The 27,776-nt window shown below is 32.7% G+C and overlaps 1 protein-coding gene across 1 annotated transcript in view; it reads right to left on the reverse strand.

The window, feature by feature from the left end:
• Positions 1 to 27,776, reverse strand: part of LOC131842330 (uncharacterized) — a 50,552-nt gene that overhangs the window by 14,890 nt on the left and 7,886 nt on the right. Inside the window, exons 2-4 of the mRNA XM_059190868.1 lie at positions 7,825 to 7,950; positions 4,316 to 4,387; positions 3,301 to 3,446 (exon numbers count right to left, since the gene is read on the reverse strand). Coding sequence (XP_059046851.1) covers positions 3,301 to 3,446; positions 4,316 to 4,387; positions 7,825 to 7,950 — 344 coding nt within the window. The remainder of the gene's footprint in view (positions 1 to 3,300; positions 3,447 to 4,315; positions 4,388 to 7,824; positions 7,951 to 27,776) is intronic.

Genomic DNA, 27,776 nt, shown 5'->3' on the forward strand with positions numbered 1-27,776 from the left:
AAAGTGTCTGTGAGTCAAATTATCTTCATCATCAAGATCAGCATGTTTTTTTTTATATTTATGACTGTCGCAGTATTAACAAATTATAGTATTAAAATAATAACATTTACAAATCATACCCTCCTCAAACTCAACCTAACAATAACACCGGTATGCCTTTGTCACATTTTATCAATTTAAGAAAAAAATACGCCACGGAGGGCAAAAGCCGATTACTTCCGCATTTTCCCGGTAAATATCGTTTATATCGGTGGGGTCCGAGTTTATTAGGAAACGATTTTAATGGGAAACCCGTATTGCCCTATTTTTATGAGAGGTTTTTATATTTTCTTTCATATACTTTTCCGGTAATATATTAACTGTTTTTGTTTAATATAGTTATGGATATAGTGTAGTTTTATAGTTTACTAGCAACGTGGCCCGGCTTCGGACTGATGCATTACAAACTTTGTATTTTTCGGCATGTTCTATACCATAACACGTATGTATTATACATATATCTAAACCTTCCTCTTGAATCACTCTATCTATTGCTGAAAACTGCATTAATATCCGTTGCGTAATTTAAAAGATATATGCGAACAAACAGCGGCGGCGACTTAGTTTTATACTATACTAGTTGTACTCGCGACTTCGTCTGCGTGGAATACAATTTTATTTTCTAAATAAAAGTAGCCTTATTACCTGCCAAAAAAGTCCCGTCAAAATCGGTCCAGTCATTTCAGAGATTAGCCGGAACAAACAGACAGACAGACAGACAAAAATTGTAAAAGAGTTATTTCGGTGTGTGTACCGACCGTATTTATAGTCATATGCATGTAGTAAAAATGTTTATTTCAATATTACAAACAGACGCTCGAATTTTATTTATATGTATAGATAGATAACTTGAATTTCAACTATATTGGTATATTTTGGCAAGTTTAGATTCAGTGATAGAAACTAGATTGTGTTATTACTATCATTGTTTAAATATTATTAAAATTACATAAATATCTTAGTTAAATATAAACAATAGCAACTTATAACACAATAAAACCTACTTAGTCGTGATTAAGTAAACGCTCGAAACGGCCAGACGGAAAATTAAATAAAATTTAAATAAAAATGTAACGTGTTAAACTCCTCTTAACCTTTCCTCCAATATCTACATAATTGGTATTAAACATGGCGGTTTCCCGCCATTCAATTGAGCAAAGGCATCAAATCAATGCAGCCAACAAAAAACCCAACCCGTTCGGAATTCAAAATTCAAATATCGAATACGACCGGTAATTGTTTTAAAGCTCCTTTTCTACGAGGGGCGGGGACTCGCCCCTTCAAGCGGCTGTTCGTGACAGACCCCTCCCTTATACCCTTGGGGGTAACAGTTTTTTGTAACACCCTATGTTGCTAACCCCTGAACGCGTTCGCTAAACGCAAACGTCCACGTTTACGTCCAAACAACGTTATTATATTTGCGATTTTATTGCTATAGCAATAAAGTTCGTTTTGTGCCGCAGTTTGTTTGATGTGAAATAAAATAACGTTATAATCTAAAATTGTTGGATTGAGAGCACATTATGGAAATGGTGAAGTCAATAAAATACAATTTATCTGAAGTTTTAATAAATAGTTTTTTTTTTACTAAAAATAAAATATTCCTTCTATGAAAGAAGTCGTAATTAATTATCAATGGTCTCACTGGTCTAGAGGTTTACTTCCCATATTCGCGGGTTCGATTCCACACACGGTGTTTGCACCGTTTACATTTGTATTCATGAGTATGACTGTTTGTATCGGTCTGGGTGTTTTCTATGCATATTTACAAAAAAAATATCTATATATTTATATCAGTTGTCTAGTACCCATAACACAAGATCTGCTTACCGTGTGACGAGATGGCGTTGTGTTAATTGTCCAGGGTTTTTTATTTATTAGATATCTATATAGAAATATCTATAATACTTATACATATTTTTTTTATGTAACTTGAATGGAAAAGAAGCATACGGCCCACCTGATGCCACCTAAGAGGTAACTGTCGCTTGGGGTACCATTCTCGCGTCTTAGGTACATCGTAGGACATGGGACCCAGTAATTTCAATGCAATATCTCGCTTCAAACGAAATGTAAGCTTACAAAGTAAGCGACTTGGTGGCTGACGCTAAACCAGAAGTATGACTTTATACAAAGTGTAATAATGAAAGAGTTAAAGAGTAATCGTCTATCGTGGTATGAGCATGTAATGCGTAGGAATGAAGATCATATCCTAAGGACGGTGTTACATATGAATGTGGATGGTTATAAGGGTAGAGGGAGACCGAAAAAGAGATGGATGGACTGTGTGAAAGATGATATGATGAGAAAGGGAGTAAATAACGCGATGACTGCGAACAGAGATGAATGGAAGAGAAAAACATATTACGCCGACCACAAATAAATGAGATAAGGAAGAAGCAGATGATGATGAATAATAACATTAGGTATATCTTTTAAAATAATCCACTCGTTCATTAATTTATTTACTTCCTATTAATAACAAATAATAAACAACTGAATTGGGAAGTTTATGTACCATTCTATACAAATATATAAAATTGAAATGTCAGATTTACAGATATTCACTAATAATATATGTAACTATATATATACAGCTTTACCTACATTAAAATAAGTAAAAGAAGTCGGTCTGTTTATTCTTGTCATTCTCTGAAACGGCTTGACTGATTTTGTTGGAACTTTCACTCGCAGATAGATAATATTATAAGGAGTAACTTTGGCAACTTTTATTTCAGAAATTTTATTTATTATAATTCGATGCGGGCGAAGACGCTTGTAATAGTCAGTCTTATAATATAAAAAAATTGTAATTATCAGCTTAAGAAATACTCGACCTGTTTGAATAAAATCTTTAACTTAACAAATGTTAGACTATAAGCCTGTAATGGAGGCTGTATTGTACCAGGACAGAAAACGTATAGTTACATATGTATAATATACCTGCAAGCACACCCGGCCACGTGTTGCAGTGTCTAAGATTCTTGAATAAAATAATTTTGCAACTATAAATTGAGATGTAAGCTATCCTATCTTTCAAGTTGGATCAAATTGCACACAATGTGCAAATCAAATTTGCAATCAGTTCAGTAGTTTAGATGTCCACTGCGGACAAACAACGTGACACATAATTTTTATATATAAAGATTTTGCGGTAGATCTGTCAGCCTTTTTGTCATTCCAATTAAACACTACCTAAAAAAACTTATTTTGTCATTTTCTTTAACTGAAATGAAATGGAAACTGAGAAATAGTGCAAACCTGACTGTCCTTCAGGCCCAGTTTCTCCGCCAGCTTCTTCCTGTCCGGCTTCGAGATGTACTTCTGCACTTGGAACCTTTTCTCCAGACCCTTGCGCTGCAGATCTGAGAAGACAGCCCTACGCATCATGCCGCGCCGAGGTTTCCCTATAAAATAGGAAAGATGGTAGAATCTTTTGGTAAAGAAGCTGATGATGAAGGAACAATGGTGAAGATTCTTTTGCAGGTGATGAAGCTAATGACCAATTTGGTGGTCAGTGGGAACATTCAACTGTATATAATAGAGAAATAAATAACAAGAGAGACGTCATGTCTTTTATATCCTGTAATTTCACTGCCACAACTAACCCTTCAACTGAAATACAGCTTACCAAGCAAGCTGCTTAACGGCTCACATAAATAAGACTACTATAGAGATCATAATATAGAGGTATTCTACAATATACGTAGTTATTTCATATATATTTTGTATATCGTTTAATATATTTTTATATTTGCTCCGCCAACAATAGAATTCAAATTCAAATAAACTTACATTGAAGCACTTTTGAATAATCATTACATTTTTTAATCTACCGCTCATTCGGAAAGCTGTCTCATTACAAGAAGAACGAGCAAGAAACTTGCGTGTTGCTCTTTTAATATATTAAAAGCTCAATTATTCTCTACACCACCTATGGTTGACTGGTAGATAATGCCACATGGTGTTAAGTCCGCAATATGTAATTTCAATATGTGCATTAAAGTTTTAATAAATAAATAAATATATATATTTTTCTTCATCTATATCTATACAAATATACAGCTTTTTACTAAATGCATATAAAGTATAAAAATAATTAAAAACACTTTTGTCGTGTGTCTATTTGATCTTGCTAATCTTTGAAACGAGTGGACGGATTTTAACGAGAGTTTCACTTGCAAATAGTTAATGTTTTAAGGAGCAGCTAAGGCTAATTTTATATATTTAAGTAACACACTACTTTTTTTTTATTTTATTTATTTATTTTGCTTACCTCTTGAACTGTGGGCCCACGGAAATCCACCGGGTAAAGGAAACACTTGTGTGTGCGCTTGCGCCGGTCTCACTGCGAAAACAATTCGAGTACTAAATTATTCAAATTCAAAATATCTATATTCATGTAGGTCTATTACAGACTCTTATGATATGTCAAATCTACCGTCAGTTCGGAATGATTTCGAGATGAGAAGAACTGAAAAGAAACTCAGATCGTATTCATTTCAAATAAACGTTGTACATGTTTACAATAATACAGATTCATTAAAAATTTAATTTTTTTAATTCAAATTATAAAAAAAATGTGACTATATAATAATAAGGTTATAAAAAAAAGGACAGTGATTGTCTATGATCTTGCATAATATTATAGAGCATGTTGTATATATATAACGATATATTACATCGCCTACGCTAACCGGACATGTAGGTGGGCACCAGTAGATGATGATAAGAGGGCTATGAAACATCAGGTCAGTTAGCAAATCCTGACGAATTCACCAGGAATTAACTATGTCTCTAGGGGAGTCCGCGTGGAGGTCGACTTGACACTGTAAGTACATTATTAACTGGGTCATTATATAGTCCACTTCCTGAACCACCCTCTTCCTATTATATAGTACACATATAAAAATACAAGTCATTGTATAGTGCACTTCAAGAACCACCCTCTTCCTATGATATAGTACACATAAAAATACAAGTCATTATATAGTGCACTTCAAGAACCACCCTCTTCCTATTATATAGTACACATATAAAAAATACAAAGTTACCGGTACTAATATGTATAAACTATAATTTGACGGTTTCGGTAGTCTAGCGGTTCAGCTTACCGCCTTAAATCAGATAGTAGATAGGCATAAATATTTCTATTCATGGGTATGATTATTTGCATCATGCTGGGTGTTTTCTATGTATATTATTTATGTATTTACAAAAAAAATATCTAAGTATATATATCACTTGTCCAGGATCCGTAACACAAGCTCTATAGGTAACGCTGTGTGAATTGTCCACGGATACCTATTGTTATTACTAATATTAATAAATTAATTCGATTTTAAGTTTCTCAAGTTAAGTTTTCAAAAAGCATTTCTTTTTATCTATTGAAAAAATTTTACTTAATTTCTTATACAAACTTAAATGAAATTTACAAATATATTTTTTGTTCAATTATAGTCATTATAATAACAATAGTAAGTACCAATTTCGTTGTTTACTTTAAAAACCTCATAGAATTTGTAAAGAAACGATAAATGCCACTCACGAGTCATCAGAATGCTTTACAGTCAATACAAATACTATTTTTATTAACAAAACCAAATGGCGAACGGAATCAGCGGACGAAATTACAAAAAAAAAAATACAATAGTAATCCCAGCACAATACTAATTCACAGAATATGATAGCTTATTGATGTGCAACAATAGAATCTGTGCAATAATTCGAACGTAAAAAAAAAATATGATAAAAATGATTTCGCGCGGTTTCGCCCACTGGACTGTGGTCGTTGAGAATTATTTTTTTATTACTTTTTTTTCTATATTATCTGTGGACGTAAGACTCTGTTGAAGTGACGTTTCCGTATTTATTTTTTGGGAACGCGATCGTGTCCATTGCGGCGTGGGTTATTAGTTTTTAACAGACTTCAGAAGTAGATGGTGCCCGTAATTCGACTCAATTTTTTATATGCATTTTGATTTATTTATCAGCGCTGTAGATTTATCTGTATTATGCTGAGTTAGTTGCCTGTTAGCTACCTTTGCTGCACATAAAATAACCTCCATTTTTTTTACTTGTCCATGTATTTTTCTTTACCTATATGCTATGTGTCTATAATTGGTGAATAAAGAATTATACTACTATATATCTATCTTTAGTATTTGTGTGTATTTACCTATATATTTGTTATTTATATGAATGTAATGTTGTCAATAAAGGTACATTCTTTTCATATATATATCTAATAATATTTCATTCTTGCTTCTCATAATGCTGTTTTTCTATTATTGATTCTTTTTTTAATTATATATTAAATCTCGACCTAATCCACTTATAGAAAGCAGAGCAATGAAATATCTATGTATGCATTTTTTTTTTTAAATTATAATAGACACAAATTACTAACAATATTAGAATGTTGAAACCTTTCGGAACATTAAAAAGAATACATATATTATATGTTGGCGGGGATCATGACGGGGTTACAAAAAAGCCGATTTAAAGATAACTTAAAAACTACTGGTCAAATCTTGATCAAATTTATATGGTACCAGCTTTCCAATAAAAAAAACAAAATCTGCTGACGTCTAACAAAAATGTGATATAACACACAATATAAATACAGTAGCATTTATAACCTCCTTATTATTCGATATTGCTTGCACATAAGTTCATCTATTCCTTTATAACAAACAAGCCGTATCCAAGGCCATAAATATAATCATTATGAAAAAAAAATAAAAAACACATTACCAACGTTGTAATGTTTATCTTGGAGATTAATACAACAATAGCATATTTTAACAAATGCCCATCAAATTGAGCGTAAGGGGGATTCTGTTGTTACAACTAAAGATTTGTTGTTACATTTTACAACAAAGGATTGCCTTTTTAACGTTGTGGTGGGTGCTTTTTTGAACGCGGATTTTTTTATTTTTAATCTACGCTTTATTCGCTGGCTATAAAAACGAGGTTACATATCTTCTATTGCATTTTTATTGTATTATTGCTCATCCTTGAATACGTTTGAAATGTTATTTTCTTATTTTTTTTTTGTTTCTTTTTTCTAAATATAAACCTACTTTGTATTCTATTCACTCCTACCATATTGAGAGAGTTTGTTAGTAATTACAGTAATAAACTGAACTGACATTGTGGTCATCTTATCATCCTCCACTAGTGCCATATCATATCTCCTTTGGAAAGTTTACGCTCTATCCTGAAGAGATAAAAACCATCGCTCCTAAGAATATCCTTCAATTCTTGCTCCTGGCGGGTCTAGGTAATACACTCTATCCTGAGGATATAAAAACCATCGCTCCTAAGAATATCCTTCAATTCTTGCTCCTGGCGGGTCTAGGTAATACACTCTATCCTGAGGATATAAAAACCATCGCTCCTAAGAATATACTCCAATTCTTGTCCCCGACGGGTTTAGGTTTCGCTACCTAAAAAGGCTCGCTTTGAAAAAGGTCGAACACAATAGATATATGCAAGTCTAAAGCATCTAGCAAAAGACAAAACTCCTCAATTGGGGGAGAAAGGGCATTGTTAGTAATGTGGACTGATGATCTTATTGCTAGCAATATACCATGTCAGGTTGACCTCCACGCGGTTCCCCCTAGAAACCATCGTGATAAATTCTTGGTGAATTTGTCAGAAGGGCTAACTGACCTGACCTCATGCTCATCTTATCGTCCTCCACTGGTGCCCCACCTGCTTAAACCGTTAGCGTAGGCAGGGGTACCATTTCAGTATCATCCACAAAAAAATACAACTTACCAGCTAGATACGGATGGTGACAATGAGCCAGAAGATGTTGGAGATGCTGATGCTGTACTGGTATCGGCCGGCTGGCTATGGGCTTCGCAATGGGCCACGGACTGTTCATCATCGGCTGACGGTATTCTGTAACAACAACTGTATTATTCCTAAAAGGCCTCAGTAGTCTAGCGGTTAAGTACACCACTTACTTCCAATGGTCGCGGGTTCGATTACTCGCATAGTATAAATATTTGAATTGATTGTTTGTATCGGTCGTGTTAGTTTTAAACGACCTCGGTGATCTAGCGGTTGCACACCACCTTACTTCCAATAGTCATGGGTTCGATTTTTCTCGCAGTATAAATATTTGTATTCATTAGTATGATTGTTTATATCGGTCCTATGAATAGAATAGAATAGAAAATCATTTATTCAAATAAACATACATTGAAGCTTTTGAATAGTCATCACATTTTTATATATCTATTTACAAAAAATACATATAATTATTTTGAGTTTGTATCAGTTGTTTAGCACCCATAACAAAAGCTCTGCTTAGGTTGAGACTAGATGGCGCTGTGTGAATTGTCCTAAGATATAATTAATTTTTATCTCAAAAGTGGACAAAGTCGCGTTAAACGACTAGTATAAAGTAATAGAGTGGTTCAACTAATATGAATACCGTCAATTGAATTATTAATTAAAGACGATATCTACTCGTGGCTTTACAATACAAAATAAAACCAGCGGTTCAGCATTAAGTGCCTTAATCGCGTAACACCATTATAAATACAATACGGACCGAATATTCTCAATTGTTGGTGTATAGTCCAAGTTGAGAGCGTAGCGATTTCATATTATTTTCCTCTTTTTTAGAATAGAATAGAATAGGAAATCGTTTATTCAAATAAACCTAATTTAAGCATATTTGAATAGTCATCACTTTTTTTTATCTACCGCTCATTCGGAAAGCTCATCGCGAGAAGAACGAGCAAAAAACTTGTTTGTTGCTCTTTTAAATAATCCTTGTAAGTTCACATTGTACAAGTGGAAACGTGTGAATACAAACTACCAACCAGCACTAATTGTTATGTGGTCTTTTGGCATTTAACCAGCGATATGTCAATAGGTCTTTTGTATTCCCATAAAAGACGTTTTCTAATATGTGCTAAAATATACGTAAATTGCTTCTATAAATTTGTAATGTTTCATGAAAGAATGAATGTTTATTTACAAAATGCCAATGGAATAGGCAGAAAGATGGGTCTTTGGAATATCTGTATGTTGAAACAACCTTCGTTTTTACACCACAACCTTTGTTAACAGTAACTAGTCTCTTTCGATCTGTTATTCGATGAAATAAAAATTCCTTTTTAAAAAAAAGGAATTTTTTTAAAATGAAATTATAATATATAATGCAGAGGAGTGACTTGTATGAAATTTGGAATGTGACTGACGCCTCAATGCTATGCTACGCCTCGATACTCAGTATTGCTGAAGTCAGCAATACTAGAAATGTTGATTGTGAGCATTTCCTTATGTTACCGGGTATAACAGATCGTTGAAACCGATAGAGATATTGAGTGGATTACGTATACAGTTGTAAATATAATTTACTTCGTTCCGATTGCAGTTGCACGTTACATACAAACTGTTACTTAGCAACAATTTTTATTTTAAATGTGATGGATTATACTTTTTCTACTTCAATCAATGTGCCTAATAGAAACTGAAGACAGCATCGTGGGCGTTATCTGTAGCTAGCACGCTTTAATAATAATAATTTATCGACACCGAATTTATAATCTTACTAGATGTGGCCGCGGCTTTGCCCGCTTGATATTTTTAGCATATATGTTATTCTGATGTATAAGCTATAGTACTGTTAAGTTTCGTCAAAATACGTTCAGTACTTTTTACGTGAAAGAGTAACAAACATCCATCTCTACTAACAAACTTTCACATTTATATAGTATTAATAAGATACTCAAAAACTATTATTTATTACATAATGACTATAGGTAACTAAGTAAATATATCTAGCCTTCGATCGTTTCTAATAAATTTCTTTCTTATGAAATACTAACTACAATAACTTACAATGTAATATTATATTATCTGTGCTACAACTACGTAAGTACAAACGACTAGCCTCCGTTGGTCGTTTGAGAAACTGGATACAGTTACGTGGGTGTTATACAGATAGCTACAGAGCTAGCATGCTTTAATAATAATAAGATATTGAGAACAAAAATAAATTACTACAACTACATAAATATAAGTTGTCTCTTTCAATAGTTGGTGTAACTGAACTAGTTTTCAAATTCAAATTCATAATATCTTTATTCATGTAGGTGTATTACAGACTCTTATGATATATCAAATCTACTGTCAGTTCGGAATGATTTCGAGATGAGAACAACTGACAAGAAACTCAGCTCGTATTCTTTTCAAATAAATGTTGTACATGTTTACAATACGGATTCAATTTTAAATTCAAATTTGGCTGAATAGAGTGACCACCAGCATATGCTATTGCAAAAGCAAATAGTCTAATCAGTGTTCATAACCCGAACAGATCAGTGCCCACAAGCAGCTCCCGTTCACGAATATGACTAGAGTTGCCAGATTATTTTTCAGCCTATAAGGGGCAAACGCTTACCTAAATAGGCAAAAACATGGGAATGTAGTTTTTACCCGGGACAAATAACATTATATAGTGACAATTTTTATTTTTTTATGTATTTTTCTGAGGAGCCAGTCAGTTTTAACAAATTTTTATTGGTTTTAACATAGTTATAAAAATGAATACAATTATAATCGTAATTCAAAACGGTCCTCAACTCGCTTTTTATTAAATTAGGGGTACGAACGTTGCGTAAGTGAGTATTTCTGTCTAGCATAGATCGATTAATTTAATAATAAAAAACAAAGTACGATTCGAAAACGGGACAGAGTCAGTCCCGCCGGGACATTTTAAACTAAGCCTAAAAAACGGTACGTCCCTGGAAATACCGGACGTCTGGCAACGCTATGACGGGTGAGAGAGTTACTGTGAGAGAACCGCGATTTCTGCTAGCCCGCTACCTGCCGTGAGTTGGGCCACGCGTCGCGCACCCCACCGATTTCTTACCACCCCCGCTGTCAGAGCCACGCCGGGCTTAATATATTGTATAGCCTTTGTAATGCCATTAATCATGTTCCCAAAGCATTTTGTTTTTGACTCGCGTGTATTAATTTAAACTACCTATGAGGGTGTTTCGGATGTATTTAGATTATGAGACCTCACAAAATCATGGGTTTTATTGATTATTCATTGTATGTAGTAACTAACTATATAATAGTACCGAGAAACTTTTTGGCATATAAATTTAATTACTAATAACGCCATAAAAAATAGGGGTTGATGGTAGAAGGCTCAAATTTTAGGGATTGTAAATTAAAAAAAAAATTGTGGTGGATTCATTTTATATACTAACTACAATATAAACTACCGGGAAACTTTTTGCCATATAAATTTAAGTACTAATATCGCTATTAAAAATAGGGGTAGAAGGGTAAAAATTTAGAGTCGTAATATGTATTTTTTAATGCCACTAGTTACCATGGCGTAACGCCTGGTAAATTGCTGTGTGTGGCACAATAAGCTGACACCGCTACCAGGAACAGCAAATTACCACGAATCGGCACCTAACACCAATTATTAATTGTTATATTTTTTACAGTAGTCTTGTTCGATCTTTAGACATAATTACATTTTTGTACTTTAATAATTTCATTTGTTTTAATTAAATAAAATATATTTTTAAAAGGCAAATATCGCCCGCCGTAACATAAGTGGCGCAGTCGGTAGGATCGCGGCACTCTAGGACTTTGTAAATAGAAGTCCTCGCGCGAATAGACTCTTCGTGTGTTGAGAACTAGAGTGAACGGTGCTAATCGTAACTATCCGCGATCTCATAATAAGAACTATAACGGCGGCATATTGAAGACTTGCGGGAATCCGGAAAATTGGAGACCTGTGATCGACGAGACCCGAAACGGAGATGCAGAAGATGCTGTGTTGGTGAGTACTCTATTACTTTCCAAGTACATCCTATGCTCTATTTCCTTTCGTATTTAATTATAAGTGAACTTTAATGTGTATCTGTCTATAGGCTCGTATCGCTATAGATTTCACAAGTCAATTTAAAATCAATTGAATTCTGTGTGTATACACGTATTAATAGTAGTATAGTTATTATCATAAATATAAAATATTATTAAAATGGAGTTCGCAGCCGACTATAAGATGATTACTGACCTCATGCCCAAATACGATGGGAACCCTAAAAGATTAAACTTTTATTTAAGAGAAGTTGATAATTTAATGGGACTTATCCACCCAACAGCGGATGCAGGCTCTCTAGCTATAGTTTGTCTTATAAAAAGTCGCCTTAGTGGTGCGGCGATTGACGCGATAGCTTATGAGGAGTCATTAAACAGTTGGCCCGATATAAAACGCGTTCTATATAACACGTCTAGGAGAACCTAGGAACGAGATTCAAGTTATGCAAGAGCTCACACGTATCCGTCGGAATAAAAACGAGGATGCGGAATCCTTCGGTAAAAGGATTAGGGATATTTTAGGGGTTCTGTATATGGTTGGGCAACACACCGACAAAAAAAAAATTGTATTGAGCAATATATCATATATACTTCCATATATCAATATAAATTATGATGCCAGGTACATTGGAACTTGCAATTAACCGCACGACAGGAGGAGACGAAATCAGTTACTTATAAGAATAATTCTAGTTTTAATTCCCTAAACCAACAGCAAAAAGCTACAAAAATAGATAATTATAAACCTAATAATTTTCCACGTCAATTTCATGGTCAAGTAGGTACACCATTCAATTTTTCAACGCAAATTTTTCAAAAATGCCATTTAATCAAACTATAAAAAATAATGTGAGGGGGAACAACGGCAACAGTTAGTTAATTCATTATTATGGAAGAATAGACCAATCCCCGGTTTTCATTAAATAAAATTTAGGATAACAATAACCAGCAAAGACAGCCGAACGTTCCACAACAACAGGTAAGTCCGAATCAACTTACATTGTGACACGATGAGATCGGTTAACAAAAATATAATTATATATATTTGAATATGTGACACACCTCAGTGTTATTTGCAACCCGTTACATATTATTCATGACGAACAGCATAACAATTACTACCCTAACACTGAATAGAAGAAAAATTGAAAATAATAACTGGACGAAGACGACCAATGATAAAATAAACCACCAAGATAAAGATCATTATACATAATAATCGAGTTTAATCTTTCCATTGATACTGGCGTAACACAGTTATCTATGATATCGCCGATGTCATTCAATACGCGATTTCGAACAATGCATCGATTACGAACCTCGAGGTAAAGAAATATTTGTTATTGCTCATTTTATATAGTCTTTAATCGAACATCATCACAAATTTTCATTTTCGAGTTTGACAATAAATATAAATTATTAATTGATTAGACCTATTAAAATCACTTGTAATATCGATTTAAAAAATAAAATATTGCACCCATACTATTGACATACCAATTTATTTCGATAAAAAAGAATATTCGATTAGAACCGATGGCCAAAAAATAATTAAAATTAAATGTAACTACACAGACGGACAGTATATCCATGACGAGTACAGTTGGACTCGGTTTAGCCCCGGCGATAGTTAAGGTTCATAATGGGACATTTAACATCAATCATTAATTCAAATACAGAAAAGAAAATTATTACAAACAAATCCCCAATTGAATCAAGTCATATAAGCAAAATGAAAAACGATTCATTATTCATATTCAATGCAAAGTAATATAAATATTGATAAAGAACTTTGAAAATTTAAAGAAAATTCGATCTAGCCATATGAACGAAGAACAGGAACGCGAGATAACTAAATTGTGCTATCAGTATAGAGATCTATTTTATTGAAACATCCCTTTTTGATATAAACACGAACTAAGATTAACTGACGACACCCCGATTTTTGATGATAGACAAGCCCCACAACAAAGATTAAAATTAAATCCTATATATATATATATATATATATATATATATATATGTACACATAAAGAAGCCTGACGCTTCTGGCAAAGTCAAGTATATATTGATATAGGCGACTTAATGATAGATTATTTTCCTTTGCCGAACATTAGCGATATACTCGATAACTTTTGCACAGTTTATAATATTAGTGGGTACCACCAGGTAGAATCGTGATATTGAGAAAACAGCATTTCAACAGAAAGGGGATATATAATTTTTAAGAATGCCGTTTGGTCTAAAAATGCTCCAAGTACATTCCAGAGACTAATGGATCATATTTTTGGACTCGATAACGTCTTTACATATTTAGATGACGTTATAATAGCTTCTACGCCACTTCAAGAGCACATGAATTTAAAACAAGTATTTGATCGTTTAAAAACTCATAATCTCAAAATTCAACTCGATAAATGAGAATTTTTACAGAAACATGTACAATTCTTAGGACATGAACTAACAGCCGACGGACTTAAACCTAATAAAGATAAAACAAAGCTTCCCTATCCCAAAAACACAGAAGGACATTAAGTCTTTGCTCGGTTTAGTTGGTTATTATAGAAAGTTCATTAAAGATTTTGCTAAATTAACAAAGCCTATGACTATTTGTTTAAAAAAATCGACAAAGTTTACACCTGAGTTCATAGATGCTTTTAACCACATCTAACCAACGACCCCTTTACACGACTTTGACAAGGACTTTATACTTACCACAGACGCATCAGACTTTGCTTTTCCTCTCTCAAGGCTCGTTAGGTTCAGACAAACCTATTGCATATGCATCTAGGACACTTTTACAGAAACCCGCTATTCAACTATTGAAAAAGAGTTGCTAGCTATAGTATGGGCGGTAAAATACTTCCGACCATATTTATACGGCCGTAAAACTATCTATACAGATCATCGACCATTAACATGGCTGATGTCCCTCAAAGACCCAAATTCAAAATTAACAAGATGGAGGTTAAAATTAGCTGAGTATGATTACAAAGTTATATACAAAAAGGGTAAACAGAATTCTTCGGATGCTTTTATATATCATAATAGCATTGAATCCCGTTAGTAAATTTCGATGACAACGATGACGACGAAATTATCCCACGTATATTTGAAAACGCCTAGGGAACTTGAATCTGAAGCTGCTGAAGCTGTAAAAAACCCAAGTAAACCCTTTAAATTACAAAAATAAAGTTATTTATACAGTACAAACACATACATCAACCGATAGTATGAGTACAACTTCATTTGAGCCAGGTCACCTCATATCTACCAAACACACCCAACCAGATAACGACAATATAGGAATTCCATTAGAGAAGAGAAGAAAGACAGCAAAAACAATTCTACATAAGGTCCACTCCAGGATCTGTATATAGAGTAGAGGATAGGTCCACAAATTCTAAAACAACAATTAAAGATGTATTTATACCAATTAATAATAGAACGCGAAATAATAAAATTTCTAAAAAGTTTAGCAGATAGAGTTTTTTGTTTGTTTTCGACGAAAACCTTTATTTAGAATTTTCAAAAATATAAAGTCTTTAATAAATAAATAAATGTATTTCTACAACCCGTGTCACATTAAGAAAATAAACAGAACAATAAAAGATAAAAAATATAAAAGTATATACATGTAATAATGGAAACGTATAAACATCACGTAGAAATTATCACCGAACATGCTCCTATCAATTCAGGCTTTTGTAAATAAATGTGACATTTGTTTAAAAGGTAAATACGAACTCATCCTTTAAGACCAACATTGATGAAAACACACAGAAAATAACTTATTTATGGATCTATATTCTACTGGCGGAGGAACATTTCGTTACAAACACTGTGAGTGTTTGTGCCCTTACAAGCCTCCAGCAGCGTACACGTTGCAGATGGCCTACTACAGATAGTATATATTGCCCCTAAAGATAACGACAGCTCAGACACTTTCGACAACGACATATTAAAAGAAATTTATGTATATATTATTCTACCCCATATAAAACTAAATTGCTATAGAAAGATTCCATTCAACAATCCGAAATTATACGCATTTTCGCATGACTAACAAAGATGACACTATACAAACACAGATATGCAGTTATCGCATATAACAATTCCATTCATTCCACAACAGGTTATACTCCACACGAATTACTTTATGGACATTAGAAACCCATAGTATAAACAAAGAGTTTTACCAAGACTTTGTACTTACACATAGGACAAATGCAGAAGCAGTGCAGCAGTCTGTGGCAGCCAATCTGTTAAAAATAAAGAACAGGTAATAAACAAGCGAAACCAGGAAGCAGAGGAAATACGTTTTTGAAACCGTTTATAAGCAGGTGGCAAAAACAGCGAGAAATGACAAAACAAAACCAGTTTTTATATATAAAATTATTCATTTACACCCTAACAATGTGGCTGAAATAATAGGTAACCATAATTCCAAATATAATACATTTGAAGTTATTACGAAGACCCCACCTTGTTCCAGGACGATCATCTTCGGAGCCCTCATGCTCACATCAGCAACCACCGTGAAAATACTCCCATTGATAAACTAAAGAACTTTTGCTAAAGCAGTGGGTCAGTCCTTAGACAAATAGATAGTTTTACAGTATGTGCCTACAACATTAGTTATTTATATACAATAATTAAAGGAGTTCTCTATATGCAAGTACCAAGTTTTATGATGATAAGATAATGCCAGGAGAGTTGCATAAATCATATACAGATCAAATAGAGTATAAAATACAGATGATACAAAGCAAAATAATAGCTATTATACCCCATAGTAGAGTACGACGCGGAATTTTTAACGGATTAGGTTCTTTAGTAAAAACAGTTACAGGCAATCTAGATTACGATGATGCAGTAAAAATAGAGCAACAAATTTCTAATCTCAATAATATACATTCTATACAAGAAAAATCTATTGTAATAGCTCAAAAGACTATTGCAGAATTTGCGAATCAATTAGATAAGATAAATCAAAATCAAAATAGGTTAAGTTTAATTATACAAAATATATATATATATTTTAGTTTAATACAAGTTCATATACAAATAGATTTTATTTACAGTTAATATTAGATAAGCTAATGATCTTAGAAGACGCTATGGCATTCGCACAAATAGGTATCATGCACCCCAGTGTAATAAATACTAAAAACTTAATTATTGAAATGTTAGATATGAAACGTAAATATAGCTTCAATCCCGTGGCACCGATCTATCTAGAAAATATTCACGAAATAGAAAAGTCTATAAGGTTAAAGCTTATAGTACAGAACAATCATTAAATTTAGAAATACCCTCAGTAGAAACAGCTACCTATGACCTTATCCATATGTATTCTATTGTACAAAGTACCTTATATATTCCCAAATCCAAATACCTAGTACTTGGAAAGGAATACACGTACATAGATGAAGATTGTCGCAGCATCACCGAAATCACGTTGCAAGCAGTTGTTACTGAAATTTACAAGACGCTGGAGATTGTATCACAGCAACAATAGAACATAAAATCAACCACGAATCTTGTCCATACGCAAAAATGATGATAAAGAAGGGAAATACAAAATATTAGTTAGTAGCTGGCTTCTTATCACCAAATAATCCTGAAAGCAACATGTGGTACTGAAATAACGTATCACACCCTCAACGGAGTACATCTCATCGCAATCCCCAACGAGTGTTACGTGCAAGTTTTAAATAAAACTCTACAAACTCATAGCAATACTGTAACCATTGAAGACATTATTCCATTACCAAAGCAGGAGGCAATAAGAACAGATGAAATTCAAGCAAAAATACAACTAGAAGACATCTCCTTAGACAATATACATGAACTCATAAAAACAGCGCATTATATACAAGATGATGTGGATAATAACGAGACTTTCATATCACTAAAACCAAGTTGGACTACCATCGCCCTATACCTCCTTGGGTTAGGCTATTTGAGCATGGAAATTAATTACATATATAACTACCCGAAGGAAGAAGATGGCCGCAGACCAGATTGCTAGACCATCCCCGCAGAAGAACAGCGAGACGCGGTTCTATCTAAAGGAGGAGGAGTTACCATGGCGTAACGCCTGGTAAATTGCTGTGTGTGGCACAATAAGCTGACACCGCTACCAGGAACAGCAAATTACCACGAATCGGCACCTAACACCAATTATTAATTGTTATATTTTTTACAGTAGTCTTGTTCGATCTTTAGACATAATTACACTTTTTGTACTTTAATAATTTCATTTGTTTTAATTAAATAAAATATATTTTTAAAAGGCAAATATCGCCCGCCGTAACATAAGTCACTTCATAAAAAAATTATAAAAAAATGTTATCAAAACTATAAAAAATTTCATAAAAATATTCATTATATAAAATTTCATAAAAATCGATCAAGCCGTTTCAGAGCAGTATGGTAACTGACATTGTGACACGAGAATTTTACAAAAATATAATTATATATATTTGAATATGTGTCTGTATATTTGCTACATATATTCTCGGCTTAACGGTTTTAAATGAAAGACAAAAAATAGATCAAATAATAAATAATAACTGGTAGTTGCCCCAATGGTCGAAATTCAACCATAATTATCTTAATCTAATCTTACCTTGCCGTAACACAGTTATCTAACTAGCACAGGAGGTAAAGATTTTTAAATCTAAATGATGATGATGATGATGATGATGTAATGATTTCTAACCTCAGAAATATTTGTTTTGTTTTATATAGTTTATGCAATGTTTTTTTTGTGGAAATGAATATTATTATTATTAATCGATTTAAACTATAAGTTTGTATATTATTAAGGATCTATTGTCACATACTATTGCATATTATTAATTTCTATAAACACAGGAATTGTCGCAAAGGCAATAAATTTTAATTTATTTTATATTTTACTAGCTATTCGCCCCGGCCTAGCTCGGGTGTACATGTATTATACATATAAACCTTCCTCTTGAATCACTCTATCTATTAAAAAAACCGCTTCAAAATCCATTGCGTAGTTTTAAAGATTTAAGCATACATAGGGAAGGACAGACAGCGACAGAGACTTTGTTTTATACCTACTATGTAATGATTACTAACATAGGATAAGTTGTATTTTTAAATTGTTACTAACAAAATGGTGCCTGTAGTCCAAAAATAAATTATAATAATAATAATAATAGCACTTAGCATACAAAATTCCAAATTTCCAAAGACCATTCCGTTGAGTTTCTTGCCAGTTCTTCTCAATTGAATCTGTATACTGAACTGGAAGGTAGGGAGAAAATATTAATATAAAAAACTTGACGTACATAAGCGGCTAAAATGTCCTACGTGGATAAATTATATCTAATTTGATTTTATTTGAAAAGAAAGCAATAAGTTTATCTCCGGAAGGTCAAGCATAGAACTGAAATAATCTCATCAATAATCGAGAACAAAAATCAAATTAAAATCGTGGTTTTTGATTTGATTTGTTTTGTTTACGGATGACATTAAAGTTAGATGATGTGAAAGGAAACAAAAATACTTGAAATATCCAAATGTTATTCCGCGTTAGTAGTAAACTTGCAAAATGATTTCCACTCCTAGTTTTTCATGTAATAACTAGATGACCCGCGCAACTTCTGTCTGCATCACACTTATATTTCACCCAATTTACATAATTACTTTTTAATTTATATCCTAAATGTTATTCTGATGTATTAGCTACATTACTGCAGAGTTTCATCAAAATCTCTTCACTAGCTTTTCCGTGGAAGAGTAACAAACATCCATTCAAACTCACAAACTTTTGCGTTTATAATATTAGTGGCAGAATCTATAAGTAATCTTTATTCACAAATATATAATTACAAAGTTATACATTTAGTACTGGCTTGGTAGTATTGGCCTGGCTTCCGAAACAGGTTAATATGTGCCACGAAGGCCAGAAGTTGTCGCTTATATGTTCGTAACCATCTAAAATGTCATGCCTCTTATTCTGTAACTTCACTCCCTAATGTGCACTCTACAACCGAAACACAGCTTATAAAGGAAGCTGCCCGGCAGTTGAAATAGGTGAGACTGAAGTACCGACTGGTACTGGGGTAAAAAGTCGACTGTTTTTTCGGATTTTAATTCTGTTGAACACAGCTCGCCTTTACAGCTTTACAGAACAATTCTTTTTTTTTCGGACTACTCTAATGCTGTTGGGCGTAGCTGGCCTTTACAGCTTCACTGGGCGATAGGGGGCGAGTGCAGATGGCACTCCAAACCAAAAGAAGGACTTATAGAGCGGCTGAAGGCCAATTCCTACCTGACGGATATGACTTTAGTCTGAGGGACGATTCTTTGGCTTGTTATATATGTACTAGCTGACCAGTACCTACTTCCTTGGGTGATAAACATTCTTACCTGCTGCCCGCCGAGAGTAAAAAAACTACCAATATGACTATTAAAAATTAGTTATTTATACTATAAGATAACTTAATAAGATTAAGGAAAATTTTGGGTTGTATGTATTTCTGGATCTAGACTCCAAGAAAGAGAAGAATGGAAACAATTGGAGGAGGCCTTTGCCAATTGGCAAACAGATCTACAGACATTAAATAAGATCCAAATAATAGAATAACTATTTTCGTTTTAAGTTTTAAAGCTTTGTTTGTTTGTTTTAAAATAATGTATAAGTTGGATCTGAATAAAGGCAAAAAATAAATAAATAAATAAATGTATTTCTGAATCATAAAAATATAAAAGTAATATAAAAGATAAAAAATATAAAAGTAATAATGTAATAATGGCATAATGGCATAAACCACTCTTATCACTTAGGGGTATGAAATATAGTTTACATAAAATTCTCACACCTACTGATATACACACAGAAAATAATATAAAAATCTGTCTAGCTCCTTCGGAGGACTTTCGTTACAAACACTGTGAGTGTTTGTAACGAAAGTCCTCCGAAGCAGCTAGAATTTTATAGTATATATTACTAGCTGTGCTCGCGGTTTTAACCCGCATGAAATTTATGTATATATTATTCTAATGTATAAACTATATTGCTACAAAATTTCATCAAAATCCGTTCGGTAGTTTTTGCGTGAAAGAGTAACAAACATCCATCCATACTCACAAACTTTCCCGTTTATAATATTACATAGTATAAAGCAAAGTCGCTGTCTGTCCGGCCCTATGTATGCTTAAATCTTTAAAACTACGCAACGGATTTTGAAACGTTTTTTTTAATAGATAGAGTGTTTCAAGAGGAAGGTTTATATGTATAATACACGTACAGCCGTACGAAGTGGGGGCGAGTAGCTAGTCATTAATATAATACATGAACGTAGTACTTTTAACTTCACTATCATAGCACGTGTAATTAAAACAAAGAAAACGAGTGAAATTGAGAAGCGATGATTACAAAACCAATTAATGCTTTATAATAATTAGAGGCGCCGCAAGCCATACGTTTTAAATCATCGAGGGCTGAAGTTTTCCACCTCGACGCCTCCCTCATCCCTTAATATGCCCTGGGGGTGAGTTACCCCTAGTATAATTTTGCTTAAGAGATTTAAGAAGTTTATTTAGGGGCCCGCCACGCCTCTATGGCAAATTGTAGGTCAGTTATATTTAAGTGGTTGAATATTTCATGACTATTAATTAATAGCAAGAAATAAAGTATTTAAATATATATATATATTTTGTTACTCAAGTAACTATTTATTTATGTTAACTTTGCTATTTGGCAGTTAGTATTCACATAAAATTCTTAATAATATAGTTTTGAACAACATTTATTTAGAAGTTTCATACTCATTCTTCTTGTGATGAGTCTGCGTTCCGATTAAGTGGTAGGAAAAAAAAAGACTATTAAGAACTGTTTTTATTTCAATAACTAGCTACTCGGCCAACTTCGCACGGGTGTACATGTATTATATATGTAAACCTATGATTTAAACATACATAGAGACGGACAGACAGTGACAGCGACTTTCTTTTATACTATAGAATGTTGATAATGATAATATTTAATAGCGTAAATAATACTATATTTTCTATAATAATATTGCAAAAGCATAAACTTTAACGTAGGATTGCTTTGTAAAAATTAAGGTAGATATCCGTTTGTTGATTACATAATACCGAGAAAATTACTAGATGTTATTACTCCATTAACTATATTGAATTTTTAACTATTAAGACTTTGTGCTATATGTTAGTTTTTAAATAAAACATAAAAAAATTAACACAACATCAGGCAAGTTGCATATTATTCTATACTAAATCTGCAATTTCGAAATTTTCGGATGTATGGTGTGACAAGAAAGGACAAGTTTTGAAGAAATAATAAACGTGATATTAAGATATATTAAAAAACGATAACTCATTTTACTAGAGGTGTATAGAGGAAATAATAAACCGGAATAGCTCAACAAAAAAACCGTTACCGTCCAATAACATTATTTCATTAACTCTTATTCGTTAAACAATTGAGTGATAGTAAAGTTTCTATTAAAAAAACGATAAGTGCCTACTCATTTTACTAGAGATGTACAATGAAAACAATAAACCGAAATACCTCAATAAAAAACCGTTACCGTCCGAAATAACATTATTTCATTAACTGTTATTCGTTAAACGATTGAGTGCGAGGTTATCGCCCGGGCCGATGGTGGCGACAATTTTTGCGGCGAAGTGTGAAAATAATTGATTTCGAAGGGGACCCGGGACTGTTGTATCGAAAATGAATTCTGGACGCCATTTTAGGTTTTCCTTTTTTAATACATTTTTATTGTAGGCTATAAAGTTAAAACATACGTGTTCAAAATGTTCTTTTTTTTGTTTATTTATATACCTAATTATATTGTCATTTCAAATCAAGAAGCTTCTAAACCGACTTCAGAATGAAGTTTGTAATCGAATTGTGTTTTTCTGTGTGTTAATATACGCAATATTTTCACTAACTCTTTTCTTGATTGATTTTATATAGTAATTATATTAAAGCTTGTTTTTTGTGAAGCCAAATATAAAATGAAATATTGTATAAATATGTATAAATTTCATATTTCATAATCAGTAACTGAACAACACATCATTCAATAATATTAACAAAAATATATTACCATATATGACTTTACGAATCTATGTCCTGAATTGGACATACAATGAAAATAAACGACGTATTGTATATCTTGTATGAATTTACAATAATAATATACAATAAATATATTTAGAAATTTATCATTAATTTTTTACATAAAGTTTATACCACAGGTAAAATAATATTAGGTACATGGGTATTTATACAATAAAAATCATAAAAACATATATTATTTATTGGCATAAAGAATATTAGTTAAACCTTTGTTTTGAAATTATCAAATTCGTAGTTCATGTTAAGGTTAAAGAAAGAGTTTAGATTTAGAAAAGAGATTATGAAATATAATTTCATTATTTATTACTGTTTCAATTAAAACTGTACCCTTTTATACTTAAATAGTTCAGGCAATAACAGTTTTATTCGTAACGAAAAAATATCACTCTAAATAAGTTGAGCAGTTAGTTAATACCTGATATCAACATGGCGGTTAATCATCGCCATGTAGTTTTTGTGTCAAAGAGTAAAAAACATACGTACTCACAAAGTTTTAAGTTTATAATATTACTTAGATTAAGATATATCTAAAATAATCTTGGACATAATAATAATAATAATATAATAATCTCAGGACAATTCACACAGCGCCATCTAGACCCAAGTTAAGCTAGCTAAAGCTTGTGTTATGGGTACTAGATAACTGATACAAATACATAGATATTTTTTTTTGTAAATACATACATATTATACATAGAAAACACCCAGACCGATACAAACAATCATACTTATGAATACAAAATGCTTGTGCCGTGCGAGGAATCGAACCCGCGACCATCGGTCGTAAAGCGGTGTGCTTGACCGCTAGACCACCGAGGTCGTCAGACATAAAAGAAAAATAATATAATATAATTATATTATCTATGAATTTATATTAATAAAAACACTCGAAAGTATAGCCTTTATTTCCTTTAAAAATATTACTCTGTTTAAACTTAAAGCAGTTAAGGATATAACAGTTTTACTGGTAACTAAAAACATCACTATAAATAAGTTGTAAGTTAAATACAGTAAGTTAATACCTGATATTAACATGGCGTATTATAAATGTATTAACAAGGCCTACAGCCTGTTGCGGTGGGCGCACTGTATGTGGCATATTATGTTTTATTGTCACCCAAAATAGTGTGTACAACACTCCATTCCGATGTTAATATGTGAATATAAAGCTTGTTGGTAATATTAAGTTTGTAGGTAATAATTACAGGATAGAACAGGCAGGGTACTTATGTCAATAATGAATTCAGTAATAGTAGTTACGGTAAAGTTTGTAGGCAATATTTACAGGATACAAGAGGCACTTATGTCAATATTGAATTCAGTAATAGTAGTTACGTTAAAGTTTGTAGGTAATATGTACAGGATAGAACAGGCAGGCACTTATGTCAATATTGAATTCAGTAATAGTAGTTACGGTAAAGTTTGTAGGTAATATGTACAGGATACAACAGGCACTTATGTCAATATTGAATTCAGTAATAGTAGTTACGGTAAAGTTTGTAGGTAATAATTACAGGATACAACAGGCAGGATACTTATGTCAATATTGAATTCTGTAATAGTAGTTACGGTAAAGTTTGTAGGTAATAATTACAGGATACAACAGGCAGGATACTTATGTCAATATTGAATTCTGTAATAGTAGTTACGGTAAAGTTTGTAGGTAATATTTACAGGATACAACAGGCAGGGTACTTATGTCAATATTTAATTCAGTAATAGTAGTTACGATAAAGTTTGTAGGTAATAATTACAGGATACAACAGGCAGGATACTTATGTCAATATTGAATTCTGTAATAGTAGTTACGGTAAAGTTTGTAGGTAATATTTACAGGATACAACAGGCAGGGTACTTATGTCAATATTTAATTCAGTAATAGTAGTTACGATAAAGTTTGTAGGTAATAATTACAGGATACAACAGGCAGGATACTTATGTCAATATTGAATTCAGTAATAGTAGTTTTTTATTTTTAAATACAATTTTCCACATACATATTCGTCCGTGCCTTTTTTAATTTACTTTAATATTATTATATTTCTTTAATTTCCACTTTTGTACAACTCCAGCCGAGATGTTACAATTTGCCTAACAGTGGCACCGAGGCAGACCTTATCCGTCTGGCCCAGAACCACAGCTGGCCGGCCGGGTGAATTGACAACATGCAGTGTCACCTATCTTTATTAGGAGCCAGTTACATTTTCCAATATGCATATACAATTATATAAATCTTACACTACTATTATTTTCACAGTTTTCATTACAATGTGTTGTATTGTAGTAATAGTAGTTACGATAAAGTTTGTAGGTAATATTTTCAGGATAGAACAGGCAGGGTACTTATGTCAATAATGAATTCAATAATAATAGTTACGAAACGCTGCTAATCATATTCTTCAAGAATAGGTATAAGTCCAAATATATTACTAATACTAGTTGTACACGCGACTTCGTCCGCGTGAAATTTAACTTTATTTTTCTAAAATAAAAGTGGCCTAAGTTACTCCTTGTTACATCAGCTACCTAAAGGCGGACGTTTCGGTATTGAAACCTTTCCCCTCGTTAAAAAAAAAAAAAAAGCTACCAATAAAAGTTCCGTCAAAATCTGTCCAGCCATTTCAAAGATTAGACGAAACAAACTTTTTGGTGTATGTACCGTATTTATATTTATGTGCAGTAAATATATGTAGTAAAAAACGGTTATTTTAATACTACAAACAGACACTCCAATTTTATTTATGTGTTATAAAAGCGAAAGTTTGTGAGTATGGATGGATGTTTGTTACTCTTTCACGGTAAAACTACTGAACGGATTTTGATGAAAATTCAAATTCAAAATATCTTTATTCATATAGGTCTATTACAGACTCTTATGATATGACAAATCTACCGTCAGTTCGGAATGATTTCGAGATGAGAAGTACTGACAATAAACTCAGCTCGTATTCTTTTCAAATAAATGTTGTACATGTTTACAATAATACAGATTCATTTTTAAATTCAAATTTGGGAGAATAGGGTAACCACCAGCATATGTTATTGCAATTTTGTCAAAAGCAAATAGTGTAATCAGTGTTTGTAACCCGAACAGATCAGTCCCCATAAGCAGTGGACCGTTGTGATGTTACAGAACAGGTACATATAATAGAAAGGTGTTTTTCAACGGGAGACAGATTTTTTATGTATTCAGATTAATTTAGTCACTTTTTGTTTTTTTTTTTATGTAACTGGAATCCCAAATAAAGTCATGGTCCACCTGGTACTAAATGGCTGTCATCGGTACGTACATTCAATTTGTCACATATTAAATTGATGTCCGAACCTTATAAACAAGATATCAGATACTCTGTAACTTTAACTTTAATGCTTGGGATATTTGATCGGTCAACATCAAAAATATACAACCCCACAAAGCAGCATAACCCGAAAATTTCAAAATTACGCCAACCCGAATCGTTTAAATTCCGAACGCGTCTGCGGCCGTGTTAACTGTCGCGGAGTGTACTGTTTCGAAATTAGAACGTTTGTTGTTTAACAGGTGTAGTGTAGTGCATTAGTGTCGTACATGTACGCGTATGGCGGGATGTGAGGTTAGTTTGAATAGTTTGTATAACAGCCGCGCCAAGGCTCATGACCTTACATTTATTATTGTATTGTATTACTCATAGTTTATAATTAACATTTTTAATTTTTGTTGTCTTCAAAATTAAAATACTTGGTGTTATTTATGTTGTAGGATATTTCCAGTTTTCTATTTTTTCGTGCAATCATACTTTACGTGTGCACTAAAATATAAATGAATAATTAATATTGTACCAGCTGTGCCCGCGGTTTTAACTGCGTTAAATTTCAATAAAAAAAATATAGCCTATATGTTATTCTGATGCATAGTCTATATTAACTTAAAGTTTCTTCAAAATCCGTTCAGTAGTTTTTGCGTGAAAGAGTAATAAACATCTAGACTTACAAACTTTCGCATTTATAATGTTAATAGATACTCTGCTTAAATAGTCTTCACTTAAACGGCATTTCATTTAAATATAAATAGGTAGATAGTGTTTTTATATGCCAATTTATTACATCTAGTTTAACAATAATATCTATGGCAACAATGAAAAACATGACCCCGTTTTACGAGCACAATGGCTAAGAGTAACAATAAAATGCACTTGTAAAAACAATCGGCACCCCTCAGTCGATAACGCTACAATAATACTCCTTTATTTCACTCATTCTATAATCGAATCGCGAATTTCCGAAACGATTTATAGCCTAAAACATCGACATCCCGACTTTATAGCTCTCACTTAAAAGAACCCGCCAGATTCGAGTAATATAATCTTATACAACTTTCCGGTCTGCAGCTTTCATGATCTGTAGTACCAATATAATAGAGTCTACAATCGCTCGCAATAAAGTACGTAATATTTGTTCGAGCAGAACGCAGTAAGAGCGAACGAGTCGTTCCGAATTCAAATATTGCAATATGGCGTCCAATGACATGTTAATACGGGACTCTGGGACCGATATGCATAATTTTATAACGCTCGATGTCGGTTTTTGCGAGATTTCGAGTTATGGCGCTTCTGTATTGATTTCGTTTAGACACGTGCTCTATACGGAACCATTTCAACTATTTCATACATATACATACATATAACGAGATTTTACGGCTGAACTTCTATATCACTAATGTAGTAAAGTA

Source organism: Achroia grisella, unplaced genomic scaffold (genome assembly GCF_030625045.1).
Source record: "Achroia grisella isolate CSIRO2021 unplaced genomic scaffold, CSIRO_AGI_Agris_v1 utg2156, whole genome shotgun sequence".
In the NCBI taxonomy this organism is placed as follows: Eukaryota; Metazoa; Arthropoda; class Insecta; order Lepidoptera; family Pyralidae; genus Achroia; species Achroia grisella.